Source organism: Pelodiscus sinensis, chromosome 1, assembly GCF_049634645.1.
Source record: "Pelodiscus sinensis isolate JC-2024 chromosome 1, ASM4963464v1, whole genome shotgun sequence".
Classification (NCBI taxonomy): Eukaryota; Metazoa; Chordata; order Testudines; family Trionychidae; genus Pelodiscus; species Pelodiscus sinensis.
In genome coordinates this window covers 133412056-133426494 of record NC_134711.1, presented here as the reverse complement: position 1 = coordinate 133426494, position 14439 = coordinate 133412056, and the positions used below count along the sequence as shown (strand labels likewise).

The 14439-nt window shown below is 47.8% G+C and overlaps 1 protein-coding gene across 2 annotated transcripts in view; it reads right to left on the bottom strand.

The window, feature by feature from the left end:
• Positions 1 to 1978: 1978 nt before the first annotated feature.
• Positions 1979 to 14439, bottom strand: part of LOC102452987 (alpha-2-macroglobulin-like protein 1) — a 46552-nt gene continuing 34091 nt past the window's right edge. For both annotated transcript variants that reach the window (XM_025183032.2, XM_025183031.2), the window contains 9 exons: positions 14153 to 14315; positions 12045 to 12259; positions 11568 to 11783; positions 10351 to 10475; positions 9160 to 9250; positions 8431 to 8499; positions 7896 to 7998; positions 7763 to 7804; positions 1979 to 6862 (listed from right to left, as the gene is read on the bottom strand). In XM_025183032.2, the coding sequence (XP_025038817.2) occupies positions 7764 to 7804; positions 7896 to 7998; positions 8431 to 8499; positions 9160 to 9250; positions 10351 to 10475; positions 11568 to 11783; positions 12045 to 12259; positions 14153 to 14315 (1023 nt within the window). In that variant the 3' untranslated portion in view covers positions 1979 to 6862; position 7763. The remainder of the gene's footprint in view (positions 6863 to 7762; positions 7805 to 7895; positions 7999 to 8430; positions 8500 to 9159; positions 9251 to 10350; positions 10476 to 11567; positions 11784 to 12044; positions 12260 to 14152; positions 14316 to 14439) is intronic.

Genomic DNA, 14439 nt, shown 5'->3' with positions numbered 1-14439 from the left:
CTCTGGCCTGCGTATGCAATAGGCCAGACTACATGATCATCGTAGTCCCTTCCAGCCTTCAGCTCTTTTAATCAAAACCCAATGCATAACCAAGCCAATTAGGAAGAAATCAAACCAATTTGGTTTGGCCCATCTGATGCAGAGACCTGGGGTCACACAGCTTCAGAGAGGAGCAGACCCTGTCTGAGTAACTCATATTACTCCCTGCAGCACTGTGGCTTTTGCCCTCATGTCTTTTACCTGAAATCTGCTTATTTTGTGAAGTGATGGGATCTCAACCACTTAAGGGTGACACAGTGGCAAACATTTACTCCAAGGGATGGTCAAGAGGTGTCCCAGTCAGATAAAGTATAGGGAGCAGAGGTGCCAATTCCCAGGAGTCCCATGAGTCATAGTAGTTCAAGCCCCCTTCCCCAAGCTTCATACCTGAGGCCTGGTCACAGTGTACACCCTCGCCCCAGACAGAGCTTGAATGTGGAATGTGATCATTGCTGTGATGCTCCCAACTTCTGCTCTCGGAGCAGGGAGTTTGTTTATAACTCTAAGACCCTTCTGCCAGATAGGGCTGGCAGCAACCAGGGCCAATATCTAGGGGTCCATCTCACACAGAACCAGCTCGAGCCCCCACTCAGTAGCCTGGGAAATTCACACACCCCTGGGCACCTCGGAGAGGCAATGCTTCCCCACTCGCAAGCACAGAGTCTGAGCGTAGAAAAGAAACTTTTAATGAAAGAGAGAAGTGACATGGCATTAACTTGGGAAAATACAATGAACAGAGTTCATAACTCCCCACGAGTAACCGTCCCAGCATAAATGGATTGAGCAATGTCTTTTGCCTCTCAGGCTCACCAGTCCAACAAGGTAAGGGTTCCATTCACTTACCCAAACTTTCCCCATACCCCATTTCAAACGCCCCACTTACAGCTCTGTCCATTCAGTGCAGACCCAGACACATCACCCGGATGCCTTCCTTCATAGAGCCTGATGTGATGCCACCTGTGTGCTGCCCTTGCTGCCCTCTGGTCATTCTTGCCAACTGCTCCACTGGCCACCTGCTGCCGCTCCTACTGCCCGCCCACCGGTCAATCCCACCAGCAGCTCTGCTGGCTGCAATGGGTCTGGCTCCAGGCCAAACCAGTAACTTCAGCTCTTAGCAATTTCAACTCTTTAGCCACCACCTAGGCTGGCAAAAGATTTCAGCTTCCACTGGACTAGCAAAAAAACTCCTCATGGAGTCTGCTTTAAGTCTGTCCTTAAAACAAGGGGGAAAGTGGCAGGTTGAGCCAGTCTTACAGCTCGTACCTGGCAGACATGAAGCAGGCTGACTCAAGCCCTTTAGCCCTTTCCTCCCAACTCCCTTCACTCAACTCTAGAAGGGGGGAGGCTTGTTCCTCTGAGACCTCTTACAATGATGGTGTCTCTCCTGCAAGCACTGGTGTCATATTTTACAGTGCCCACATTTAGGGGTGGCATGATTTGTGACCACAACAGCCCCAAATTAGTTACAATACGTCACATTCCAACACTGATCCTCCATCAGCCCTGGCTGAATTGGATTTATATAACCACACCTCGGATTCCTTCCCCCTCCTGGCATGAGCTGTATTTACATATCAACAGTTAACAGTTCATTATCTTGCAGAGCTAAACAATTGGAGTGAGCATACCCACCTCCAGAGCAGCTCTCTTCTTTTAGCTGACTGATAGCAAGCAGTAATTCAGCCCCTGTATATATAACCAAAGGCAGATTAAGATAACAAAAGGCATATCACTAAATTAAGGATTGTTAGATGATCCTGAAAGCATTGCTAGGCACTCCAGTCAAAAGATAGGTGCAAAGGGTAGGAGTAAATGGTGATTTAAGATAAAAAAGGCAAAAGCGTTCAGTAAATATTACTATTCTGCATTTGGGGAAAACAGATGATATAGTCTCCCTCACAAAGTGATACAACGTTCTTCCCAGTCCACTAGAATCTATAAAAGATATTAAACAGACATTACTAAAGTTACAGCTATTTTAAATCAGCAGGTCAAGAGCACTTATAACCAAGAGTTTTTAAAGAGTTCACTTAGGGGATTCCTGGATCATTCATGTTTATTCATAATCAATAAGTCTTGGAGCCCTGAGAAAGTTCCAGAGGATTGGAAAAAAATCTAATGGTGTGCCCCTTTTTTAAAAGGGTAAATGGTACAACCTGGTTGATTACAGGTCTGTCACAGGGGCGACATTTCAGTTTTTGGTAAGGGAACCAACCTGTGCATGCCGTGATTAGTGGAGAGAGTGAAATAATGGGGCATGGACTGAGGACAGAGGCTTCAGAAGTGTTACTGATCATGCACATTACAAGCTCCAAACCAAATCGGGAGGGGGGGGGGGGGAACCAAGCCCATCTGCCTGTCACCACCATATACAACATCTCTATCCAGGGGCTACCAAGGTACTGGAAATCTCTACTTTTTTTGTCAGACAACTCAGCAATTAGCTGACATGAGCACTGTATCTAACTCTTATATAAAAGAACAAAAATTAAATAAATATTAGACCCATTCAGCGCTAACACTAACATATTCTGACAAGTCACTTAGGGGACACTGCTTAGCCTTAACATTTTAATGTCTATTCTTACTTTGTTGCTAACTCTGTTGGGAGAGACAGACCCTGTCAGGACTCTCTCTCAGCTCTGGAAGGGGAGTGTGATCTAGTGCAGTGTTTCTCAAATTGTGCTCCATGGAGCCCCAGGGCTTCGTGAAACATGGCCAGGGGCTCTGCGAGGTTGACAAACTGGATACATCAATAGGTACAACACATACAATCAGTGGACTGCTTGGTCTCCGCATAAATTTTTACGCATGTAAAGGGCTCCGGAGCCCAAAAAGTTTGAGAACTGCTGATTTAGTGCATTACAACAAGGGTGTTAGCGTAAGGGTTTTATATCTTTTTATATTTGTATTTTAGGTTTAATAATGTAGTAATGTAAGCTAACATATTTAATATTTTATTAATTAAGTCCTTTAGTTAAATATACATTTCTTTTAAAGTTTATAAGTAAAGAGACAGGATTTTGGTACTGTGTCTATGTTAATGAGATTAGAAATATTGAAGGCCCGGGTCTTCAATGTGAACTGTTTCAATTACAAAATTTAGTAAAGCAATTTACAAAGCTGTTTGCTTTTGTTCAGTATAAAACTCTGCTGTTTGTATCGCTGTGAAAGACTGTTTGTGTGAATGAGATAAGGTGTGAAGGTCATCGTTAGAGCCAGATGGTCAAGAGAGAAGGAGGAGAATGCGGGATGAAGACAGTCTGTGTAAGACAGATTGCAAAGAGACATATCGGCGTCAGAGGGACCATCAGTGCGTACCCATGGTCAAGGATTGGCAGAACTGACAACTCTAAAGGTGAAGGGGGGGGGCAACCCTGAAAACAACTGATTAAATCCAGGACAGGATGAACTTTTCAGAGATGTTTGAAATGTCAGTATCAGAAGATAACAATAACTGGTCACAGACTGGCACAACAAAATCCATAGACTTCAACAGAGAAAAGGATTATAAAAGCAGGGTGCTTTGCTATAGAACTTTGGGTTCGTCTTGCCACCAACTCCAGGGGGGCATCAGATCATGACCAACAAAGCCTGGCTCCCCCTCTGTGATCGATCTGGCTGGCCACTAGATTGATCGAGACTCTGGACTGGTAACTATAACATCATCTGGCAGGACTCTCTCTCTCTCTCTCTCTCTCTCTCTCTCTCTCTCTCTGTGTGTGTGTGTGTGAGTGTGTGTGTGTGTGAGAGAGAGAGAGAGAGAGAGCAGATACATTTCAGCTCTATATAATAATATCAGAATGGCCATACTGGGTCAGACCAAAGGTCCTTCTAGGCCTGTATCATGTCTGCCAACAGGAGCCAGTGCCAGGTGCTTCAGAAGGAATAAACAGAAGAGGCAAGCATCATGATACATCCCCTGTCGCTCATACCCAGCTTCCTGCAAACAAAGGCTAGGGATAGCATCCCTACTTGTTCTGGCTAGTAGCCATTGATGGACCTACCCTCCTTGAATTTATTTTGTTCTTATTGGAACCCTGTTATAATTTGGGCTTTTCCACCATCTCCTGGCAAAGAGTTCCACATGTTTAATGTGAAACAATTTGTTTGAAATCTGCTGCCTATACATTTAATTGGGTGAGCTTCTTGTGTTATGTTACTGAAGGAATAAATAACATTTCCTTATTCTATTTTTCCACACCGTTCATGATTTTCTAGACCTCTAACATACCCTCCCACCCTGTAGTCATTTTTTTCCAAGATGAAAAGTTACAGTCTTGTTAATCTCTCCTTCTGTGGAAGTTGTTCCTTAACCCTAATAATTTCTGTTGCCCTTTCTGTATCTTTTCCAAATCCAATATATATTTTGTAGATGGATTGACCAGATATGCATACAGTATTCAAGAGGTTGGCATACCATGACTTTATATAGAGATAATATGGTATTTTGTCTTATCTGTTCTCTTCCTAACAATTCCCAATATTCTGTTAGTTTTTTAGGTTTTAGACTGACACTGCACATTGAACAGATGTTTTCAGGGAACTATCCACAATGATGCCAAGATCTGTTTCTTGAGTGGTAACAGCTATTTTGTGTCTATAGTCAGGATTATATTTTTCCATGTGCATTACATTGTGCTTATCAACACTGAATTCCATCTGCCTTTATGTTGCCGAATTACCCAGTTTTGTGAAATCCCTTTGTAATCCCTGCAGTCAGTTTTGGATTATCCCTGTTCACGTCTTTTTCAAGAACATTTATGAAAAGTTTAAAAGTAGTGGTCCAAATGCAGATCCCTGAAGAACAGCACTCATTCCTACTCTTTCCCCCTATCTTTAAAGTGGAGTCCCAGGCAATGTTTTCATGATGCTCTAACGATCCTTCAATGACATGAATGCCCAGCCTCTTGTTATTCTTAATCACCTGCCTCCCTTCTTTTTATAACAAACTCCCCGTCCCAAAGGCAAAGCTGCAAGCAGCTCAAACTCTCTTGCAGTTAAGATCTGACTCTGGAGCCAGGGCAGGCAGCTTTAAGCAGAGCTCAAGTATGAAATCCAGGGGTTCCAACCTTGGGAAGGGGCTACTGTCCTCACTCACCAGCTTTCTATAAATGGCTCCCTTGGTCTGTCAGCCTGACTTTGATCCAGGCAAGATAATGGAATTAGTGAATAAACCATTAAAAGGGAAATGCAATTAATTCATATCAGTGTGGGTTTATGGAAAATAAATCCTTTCCTACTAAATTGATATATTTTTTGTTACAAGTTTGGCATACACATACAATATAGTTGACATTATATATTTTTACTTTTATAAGGAATTTGACTTGGCACTGTATGACATTTTGATCAAAATACTAGCACAATATAAAATTAACACAGCAAACATTAAATGGATTAAAAACTGCCTGGTAGGTCTCAATATGTGATTGTATATGGGTGTCATCATCAAGCAGGTCTGTTTCTAGTGGGGACTGGTTCTTGGATCTCTATTATTTAATGTTTTTTATCAATGATACATAAGAAAACAAAATCATCACAGATAAAGTTGGCAAATGACCCAAAAATTGGAGGTAAATAAGGAAGTGAACAGGTCTCTGATTCAGAGGCCATCTGGGTTGCTTAGTAAATGGTACAAGCAAATATGTGTTTTTAACATAGCAAAATGTAAATGTCTACCTATAGAAACAAAGAATGTAAATCATACATTACAGGATAGGAGATTCTATTCTGGCAAACAGTGATTGAAAAAGAACTGGAGTTGTGATGGATAATCTGCTGAAAATGAACTCCCAGTGTGATGGGAGGGGGGGAGCTCATGTGCTCCTGGAATGCATGAACAGGGGAATCTTGAGTCAGAGTAGAAAAGTTATTTTACCTCCATATTTGGTGTGGTGAATACTATTAGAATACTGTGTCCAGTTCTGATACCCCCAATTCCAGATGATAAATTGAAGAGGATTCAGAGAAGAAAGACCTATAAGAATGACTAAAGGATCAGAAAATATGTCTTATAGTAATAGACTCAAAAAGCTCAAGTAAGCCTAAAAAAAGGAAAATTAAGGGGTGACTCAATTACAGCCTATAAATACCTACAGGGGGAACAAAGATTTAATAATAGACTCTTTGGCCTCCCAGAGGAAGGTATAACACGCTCCAGTGGCTGGAAGTTGACACTAGACAAATTCAAACTGAAAATAAGGCATGCATTTTTAACAATGGGATTAATGAACTATTGGAACAATTTACCAAGGATCTAAATCACTGACCATTTTTAAACCAAGATTGAATGTTTTTCTAAAAGATCTGCTTGGGTTATACAACAGGTCAGAGTAGTTTAACACAATGTTTCTCTTCTGGCCTATGAATCTTATGAAATTATCACTGGGAGAAGTGAATGTCAGACACACACCAATAGTGTCAGTCTGACAAATTACCCACACATTTCCTCTGGAACAACTGTTAGGGAGCCAATCAAACACCACAGCATCTGGGATATGTGATTTCCATTTTATTTTCATTCTTTTCAAACTCAAGAATATTCTCAGATTAAAAATGATCAAAAATAATCAGACACCCAAAAAATTCACCAGGAAATGGCTACCTGGGCGAGGAACATTAGTCTGTGCCTAGCCCTGCAATCCAACAGGGAGCCCATGGAGATTCCCCCACCCACCTAGTGCCAATGTCCCAGCCCCTTGCAGGTGGTACTGTGAAGCCATCCCTTGCCCCAGCAAGGACAGCTGAGAAATCCTACTCAGCTCAGGCAGGGACTACTGCTGGGAGCATAACTTCCATCCGACATCCTCCTCCCTGTGTGCTGCAACAGAGATGGAGAGATTATCTAGAGACAATTGGGAAGTAGCATGAATCAAGGGTAAAATGAGAGTGAAGGAGATTGAGATGGCGAGACTGAAAAGAATACTGCGCATAGAGAGAGACGGAGAGCAAGAAATGACAGTACTGCCCAAACCACCATCCACTCTCGTCCACCTCCAAGTGGGAATGTTCTACAAGCCAGTACAAAAAGAGGGACGTGGACTTTGCAGTGTACTAAGAAGGTGAAATCAGTTATTCACACTTGTGTGGGAGGAGCAAATTCCAGAGACTGTGGGCTTTCAATGGGAATACCTCTCTTATCTAACCTGAAGCAGCTTCAGCTCCAATGACTCTGCTGTCTCAGCTGTTGCAGAATGGCCCAGGGAGAGAAGTGGGGCTCTCTAGCAGAAAACCATTCCTCATGTTCTGTGCCATAGGCTACTATTATGAACACTATGTGGGAGAGCTACTTGGAAGCCAGGGTGTCCGAGAAGTATTGGACGTCTGACATGACACACTATGCCACATATGGGCAGCCATGCTCTGCGCTTCTGAAGCTCCCATACGTCTCCCAAGTATTGCCCGATGAGGTGCACGTTACAAAGGTGTAATCTTGGAAGCAATGCCCCACTGCTATCACTGGTGTGGTCCCTGACCCAGAAACATGCCCTGTCACATGGGAAGTATGTTAACGACTCCATTGCTAGGATCAGTGAGACAGGGGAGAAGAAGCCCCCAGAGTGGGGGAGGCAGATGCTTCTACCACAGAGACACTGGGAGCTGTCCTTGGCAGCAGGAGGGGCCATCGTGTCCACCTGGCAGGCATTGTTTGAGGGGCAAAGAGGCTAGTACTGGATGCACAGAGGGGGCAGGGAGGCAAGTCCATGGAGTTCCCACTTACCTCAGCTGCAGATGGCACTGTAGTTAGACAGGGCCTGCTCCTCTGCATGGGGAGACAAAGAAATCCAAGTTATACCCACACAGACTCACCGTGTCCCTGCCTGCCCAGATGCCCCAGCAGCTCAGCAACACACCTGGCTGGTAGTAGTCATAGACTCTGATGTGTCCAGGCTTCAGGTTGGTCACCACAATCTGCTGTTCCAATTGCAAAGCGTATGTCTGGGTCGTATTGCTCAACTGGGGGTGGAGGTAGGGAAGGAGAAGAGAGACTTCACCAGTGAGCTATTTATTTCATTACTTCCCTAAATTTGGCTCCAGAGACTGTGTTCACTCTGCTAGAGTCTGGGCAGGAATTTAATGAGAATGAGGAATTCAGGGACTTTGAAAGGGCTACGCATTAAAAGATTTGACTTTTCAAGCCCAATAGTCCTGCCCTGATTTTCCAGCCCTGGGCTCCCCACACAGCCCTGCCAGTGCCCCTCAGCCCTGCCCTGCAGCCCCCTGCTATTCCAGCCCTGGGATCCCCACACAGCCCTGCCAGTGCCCCTCAGCCCTGCCCTGCAGCCTCCTGCTATTCCAGCCCTGGGCTCCCCACACAGCCCTGCCAGTGCCCCGCAGTCCTGCCCTGCAGTCCCCTGCTATTCCTGTTCTTATCTCAATCAGACCTACCTGGTCCAAGTAGATGGAGACACTGTTCTGGCTCACCTCCATTTTCCTCACCAGGAGACTGCTCTGCAACTGGGATGGGAGAAAAGAGGGAAGGTAATGGTTGAGCTGGAGGTCTGAGGGAGTGAGGATCAGAATTCCTATAGAAATGTTCCCTTCATGCCATGAACAGCCCTATAGCCAGCGAGCAGGTGGGTGCTTACTAACCCTTTCCTAGCTAGTCCTTCATCAGAGCACTCTCTCCTCTCTCATGGTCACTTAGCTCCTGTGATACGAGGGACTGGGATTTGCCTGGATCATTGGGACAGTGATCTCCATGATGTGTCTGAGATTCGAGATCCCACTCTGGGGTTTAAATGTCAGAGAGATTAGGGTGACGTGGGCGGTCAGTAATGGAGGCCAGGGAAGGCACACTTCCCAAAACTACCTACATGCCCAGCCACCTAAGGCTGGGGATGCCGCTGGGAAGGCTGAGGCCAAGGCTCTGCACATGGCCAGGAAGGATTGGGCTGGGATTGGGTAGGGCGTGGCTCCAGGGGTAGGGCCTCAGGTGGAAGGGGTGGGAGTGGGGGTGGGGCTTGCCTTCCCAAGCTGGGCTTTCACTCACCACCCATCATTCAGGATGGAGCCTATGAAACTTACGTCCTCCCCGGGGCCAAGGATGGATCCCACCAGCACTGACTGGATGGGACCCCTTCCACATGATCCCATTCTGCTTCCCAGGTGCCTTACCAAAGTGCGGGAGCCCGAAGCCAGGCTGAATCCAGACAGCAGGGAGACCTCCACAATCACCATGTTGGAAGTGACTCTGCTGCCGACGTAGCTGGGGTGGGGGGGAGAAGGAGGATGCAGATGGTCAGAGACCCTGTGAACAGGGTCTAAATGAGTCTATACATCTTTTCCCACCTCCTGTCTCCCCCAGTTTTCTTCCTCAGGCAGGCACTAGGCCTGAGACAGCCCCTTGGCATCAGAGATGGCTAAGCCTCTCCAGATAGCCTGCCCACTGCTTTTGGAGCACACCATCACTGAAAGGGTGGGCATTTCACTCGCAGCCCTGCTTGCAGCACCCCGACCCCCACAAAGCACCATTCCCATATGTCTTCATTCTGTCCCACCACCGCCCGCAGGGGAGCCTCATGCAAGGAGGTGAAGAGGCACACACAAGCTGTGATTGGACAGCTGGCAAGAGGGAGGAGAAGTGGGTGACAAGGCAAGTGAGTGTGAGTGGTTGGATGGATGGGAGACTTGGCTAGCCAGTGAGTGGGGGATCCAAGAGGCATGCGAGCGGCCAGCCGTCTGGTGGGCAGGTGGAAGGGGCTGGGAGAAAAGAAGTATGTGTACACGAAGAGGGTGGGGGTGAAGAGGCATGATCAGCAGGTGGGGTGATCTTGGGAAGGGAGCAAACAGGCACAAGCAGCAGGCAAGGGGGGCTAAAAGGGGTTGGAGGTGGAGCATTGGCAGATCTTCCAGGACAGGAAGCTGAATGGGGATGGACCTCAGGATGAGGCCAGAATCCAGGTGTGCCCTGTCTCCCCAACTTGAGGAGTCACACGCCACTGATAGCTATAGGAGGGTATTTAAGATAGTTGCCCTGCTCTGAACAGCCACAGCCCCTGTGTCTCTCCCAGCAATTCCCACTTTGAATCTCCCTACACTCCCCTCTCTCTAGGGGTAGCTTCCTTCCTCCCTCCCCTCTACCAACAAACAAGTCAACCCAACCACGCTTCATGGCTACAACCTCAGCCCAGAAGCACCTAGTCCCTTCCACCTCCTTCCCTCACAGCTGCCAAATTCACCCTCTGCCCATTCCTCCCCAAAATGCCCAGTCCCTCCTTCCTAGCCATTAAACTGCACTCCCTGCTGTTCTCCAGAGCAGGCCATGTCCCACATGAGTGGCACATACAAGGGGCATCTCGGGGTCACCTGACATGGATGCGGATAGTGATGACACGCATGTCGCCCTTCACACAGTCAATCAGATGCGTGGAGACGTGCAGAGAGAAGGTTATGGAGACCTGCGGGGGAGGTTCGTTGTACCTCAGCACGGTCTGCAGAGGAGAGAGACAGGGAATTTTCAGTTGGATCATCATTTAGAGATGAAGATTTAGTAGATTCCTAGATTTTAGAGCCGGAAGGAGCCATAATGACCATCTCGTCATCCTATGAGACAGGCCATAGAACCTCACCCAGTAATTCCTACAGCAAGCCCATAGAAGCTGTTTGAGCTACAGCATATCTTTGAGAAAGAGAGCACAGTCCGGAATGAAAGACTGCCAACGGCGGAAAATCCATTCCATTCATTGATAAACTGCCCCAATGGCTAATCGTCCTGATGGTTAAAAAGGTGCACCTCTTTCTAGAGTGAATTTGAGTAGCTTCAGTGTCCAGCCATTGGATTCTGTTAGGGGACTCCCAAAAGTCTGCTCCTCACATGGGTACCTGTGCACTGTGATCAAGTTGTCTCTTAGCATTCTCTCGGATAAAGTAAATAGATTTAGTTTCTTTAATCTTTGGCAGCAAAGGAAGGGTTTTTATGCCTCACGCTGTTCTTGTAACTCTTTTCTGAACCAGCTCCAATTTGTCAACATCTTTTGTAAAGCTGACAAGATTTGGACCATTTTTATTCATGGGCAGTAGCTGCCCGTGTATTCACTAGTCTGTTCTCAGGGATCACAGTGAGCCCAGCTGTTCCCATCTCACACTGGCTCCAATTACTGCTCATACTCTTAAAGCGTAGACAAAAAGACTACATCGACCACACATGGGGAGCCAGGCTGGGACCTGCATGCTTCAGTCCCAGGAGCACAGGTCTCTAGCACACTAGCATCAGGAGATTTCACCTAGGATAGCTGGGACTAGGGTTCTCCTTTTGGAGCAAGTCTCACCCTAGATACAACCTCCAGTTCCCCTAGCGCTTGGGAGCCGTGTGAGCCAGCCTTCCTTATGTTTACCCATATGTTGTCACAGGATCACACTTGAGGTCCAGAGGTACCACAGCGGGGAGGTGGGTGGTAAGGAAAACTGCTGTTAGCCCTCCATGTGCCTGAGCACCCCCTGACTGCTGGGTATGCAGGGAAATGGATATTTGACCATGGCAAAGAAGCCCTGCAAGAGGGGCAACCATGGGAGGAATGTCTCACCTGGGCATAGACGCAGCCGCTCCCCACAGCCTGCACTGCGAACTCCCCAGGGATTTCTTTCAGCACCACTTGCTGAAGCAGCAGCCGGTTCTTCTGGGTGATCTGGAACTTCCTCTCAAAGCCTCCCTTGGACTTCACCGTCACCTCTAAGTTACTCGTATCACTGTATATCAGGGCTGCATATTTGGCCAAAGCCTGCAGGGCAACCACTGTGTCCTGGGAAGAGATAGCCCGCCCCCTCGCAGTTTGTGTGAGAGACAGAGAGTGCTCGTTGGAGCTTAAAGTGGGGAAGACTCAGAACCTAGCAAGTGAGAGCACTGAAATCAGGGTTGTACCTGTGCATGCCAGGGCATGCTCCCAGGCCCATACCCAGAGCCATCCACACCCCCAGAGCACTGGCGCCTGTCCGATTCCCACAGCTGCAGTGCAGAGACTCACTCTGCCCATCACCTGCCCCAGTAGTCAGGCTTGTGTTACCTGTGTGGAGGAGAAGCCACCATAGGCATTCTGCTGCTTGGTGAGCCAGGCCACAATGCCGGAAGCTGTAGCAACATCAGTCCTGGTGACATTCAGCTTGGAGAGCATAGCCAGGAGCACATAGGATGTCAGTTCCACATCCATTGATTGGGGTTGGGACCACACACCCGCACTGGAGGGCTGCGAGGGGGTCTGGCTCCAGTGAATCTGCCCTCCTGGGGAAAGGAGGAATAAGACAGGAGGCTGTTGGGGGAGAAAGCCTCAGGCCTGGGGGTGTAAGAGTTACTGTGGGGTAAATGTGATCCAATCAAAGCCCCTCACCAGCAGGACCGACACCTCAAGCAGAAGGGCAGGGCTGGGGCTAAGCAGCCCTCAATGTCACACGCAGAGAGCACCATGCAGCACTCCAGCGATGATTGAAAGGACTCGGGATTATCCCCAACCCTGCTGGCAGGCTTGCCCTTTACTCTAGTTCTGACAGAGCGGGGCGGTCCCATGGCTGGGGTGGCACAGAGCACTGGGAAAATACTTCTCAGCTATCTATGTGAAAAAACCACCACTGCATTATTACAAGAGAAGGATACAGGTTACTAGGTAAATCTCTTGCACATCAAATATCTGCAGTTACACACACTGTGAGGGAAATACACCAAAACTATGCACACCTCCTAACTATCCAGAGCCTCTGGCTGCCTGGATTGCTGGAGAAATGGCCCCTTCCCTACCCAGAGTGTAAAGTGATCAGCTACCCAGGCTTCCTGATAAATACCGTCTCCCCCATCCAGCCTCGCAGGTTGATAACTAATATGACTCTTGTAGCTTTTTCTCTTCCCAATTCATCTTCCTGGCCTCTCTGCAGACCCAGGACCAGATTTTCTAAGGACTCAACTTCCATTTAAGGCACCTAAATAAGGGTTTGTTTCCAAAAGAGCCCAGAAATTCCACGTGATCAACTGGGACTATGTCTGCACCACTTGTCAATTCTGCTTGACATGGTGAAGCTGGATTATGAAATACATATGTGCTCTGCCACTGCTGACAAGACCTGTTTAGGTAGGCAGCAGATAAGAACACAGGCCTCACAAAGGTTATGCCTAACAGCAGACGCATTCTTAGAAAACTTTTAGCTTTCCCTCCTGAATGCTGGGAGGAAGACAGGAGCAACAGACAGTTGCCCAAAAGACAAAACCAGAGGGGTTACACAGGAGCAGAGGGAGCCAGACAGGAAGGGAACATGTGGAGCAGGAGAGAGCAAGGTCACACAGGAGCTGGGGAATGGACAACTCTCCATGTCGGGGAGAAGTCACCCACCATGTACTAGCCTGCCTGAGCGAGGGGATACCCTACCTTCCTTCCTGGCCACTGACGGTCCCTAAGTACGGCTCAGGGAAGGGTGAGACATTGTGGAAAGCGACCGACTTTGCAGTTTCTGATGTTTATTGTTTTGTACAGTCTGTGCTTTGCCTGCCTGAATAAAAAAGCAATTGTGCTGGACTTTTTGTGCAGGGTCTGTGTGTGCAGAGCTCCACCACTGCTGCTGTCCTGGAGGGAGTTTAACCAGAAGTGTCACACCTGGGGGTGCAGCTCTGGGAGAGAGGTGAGCGTAAGTACTTGGGAGTCTGAAGTGTCAGCGCTGTGCCCAAATGGCTTTGATATTGGACACATAGATCTGTGCTCTGAGAGTGTGTCTAGGGATTCTGAAATATGGGGCAGTGACTGGACTCTGGTCAGGCTCTTTGAGCTTAAAATGCCCAAAAGATCCCAGACCCAAAGGCTTGGCCACCCCTCACTGCAGTTTGGTAGGTGCAGTGGTACAGCCACATCCAGGACACTCCCAGTGTGATACTTGTGGCCCCACTTGCAAAGAGCTCGGCTCCCAACAGGCTGGTTGTTTTTGTAAATGAAGCCAAATGCTTTGGTGCATAAATGGGCACTGGACTCGCTCAAACATCTGGCCCACCATGTGCAGTCTTAGCCCAGGTTGTAGGGCCCGGACACAGCCCAGGGGTGGGAGGAGTTGGAGTACAAGACACGTGCTCTGAACCATCACATTCTTCCTGGCCTGCCCCCACCTGTGTGTGCCAGTCAATGCTGCGTGGTCCTGGTACCTGTTCTGATGGCCTTTTGGTCTAGTTCAATGAGCAGCTCCTGTGTGCGCTGAGTGTCCTGGGCCAGAGCGAAGGCATAGGCCAGCAGTGCCTGTGTGTAGGTGCTGGTAATAGTGGGAAGGGCACTAGTGAGGCAGTGCAAGGCCTTTTTCACCACGGTGCTCTGTGGGGGAGAAAGCACACACTGGCAATGGGCCCTTATGGGTGCACAGACTTACAATCAGGCACATGTGTTGGGGGACACACACAGACAGGCTGGAACACACCCAGCTGTACAAGTGCACAGC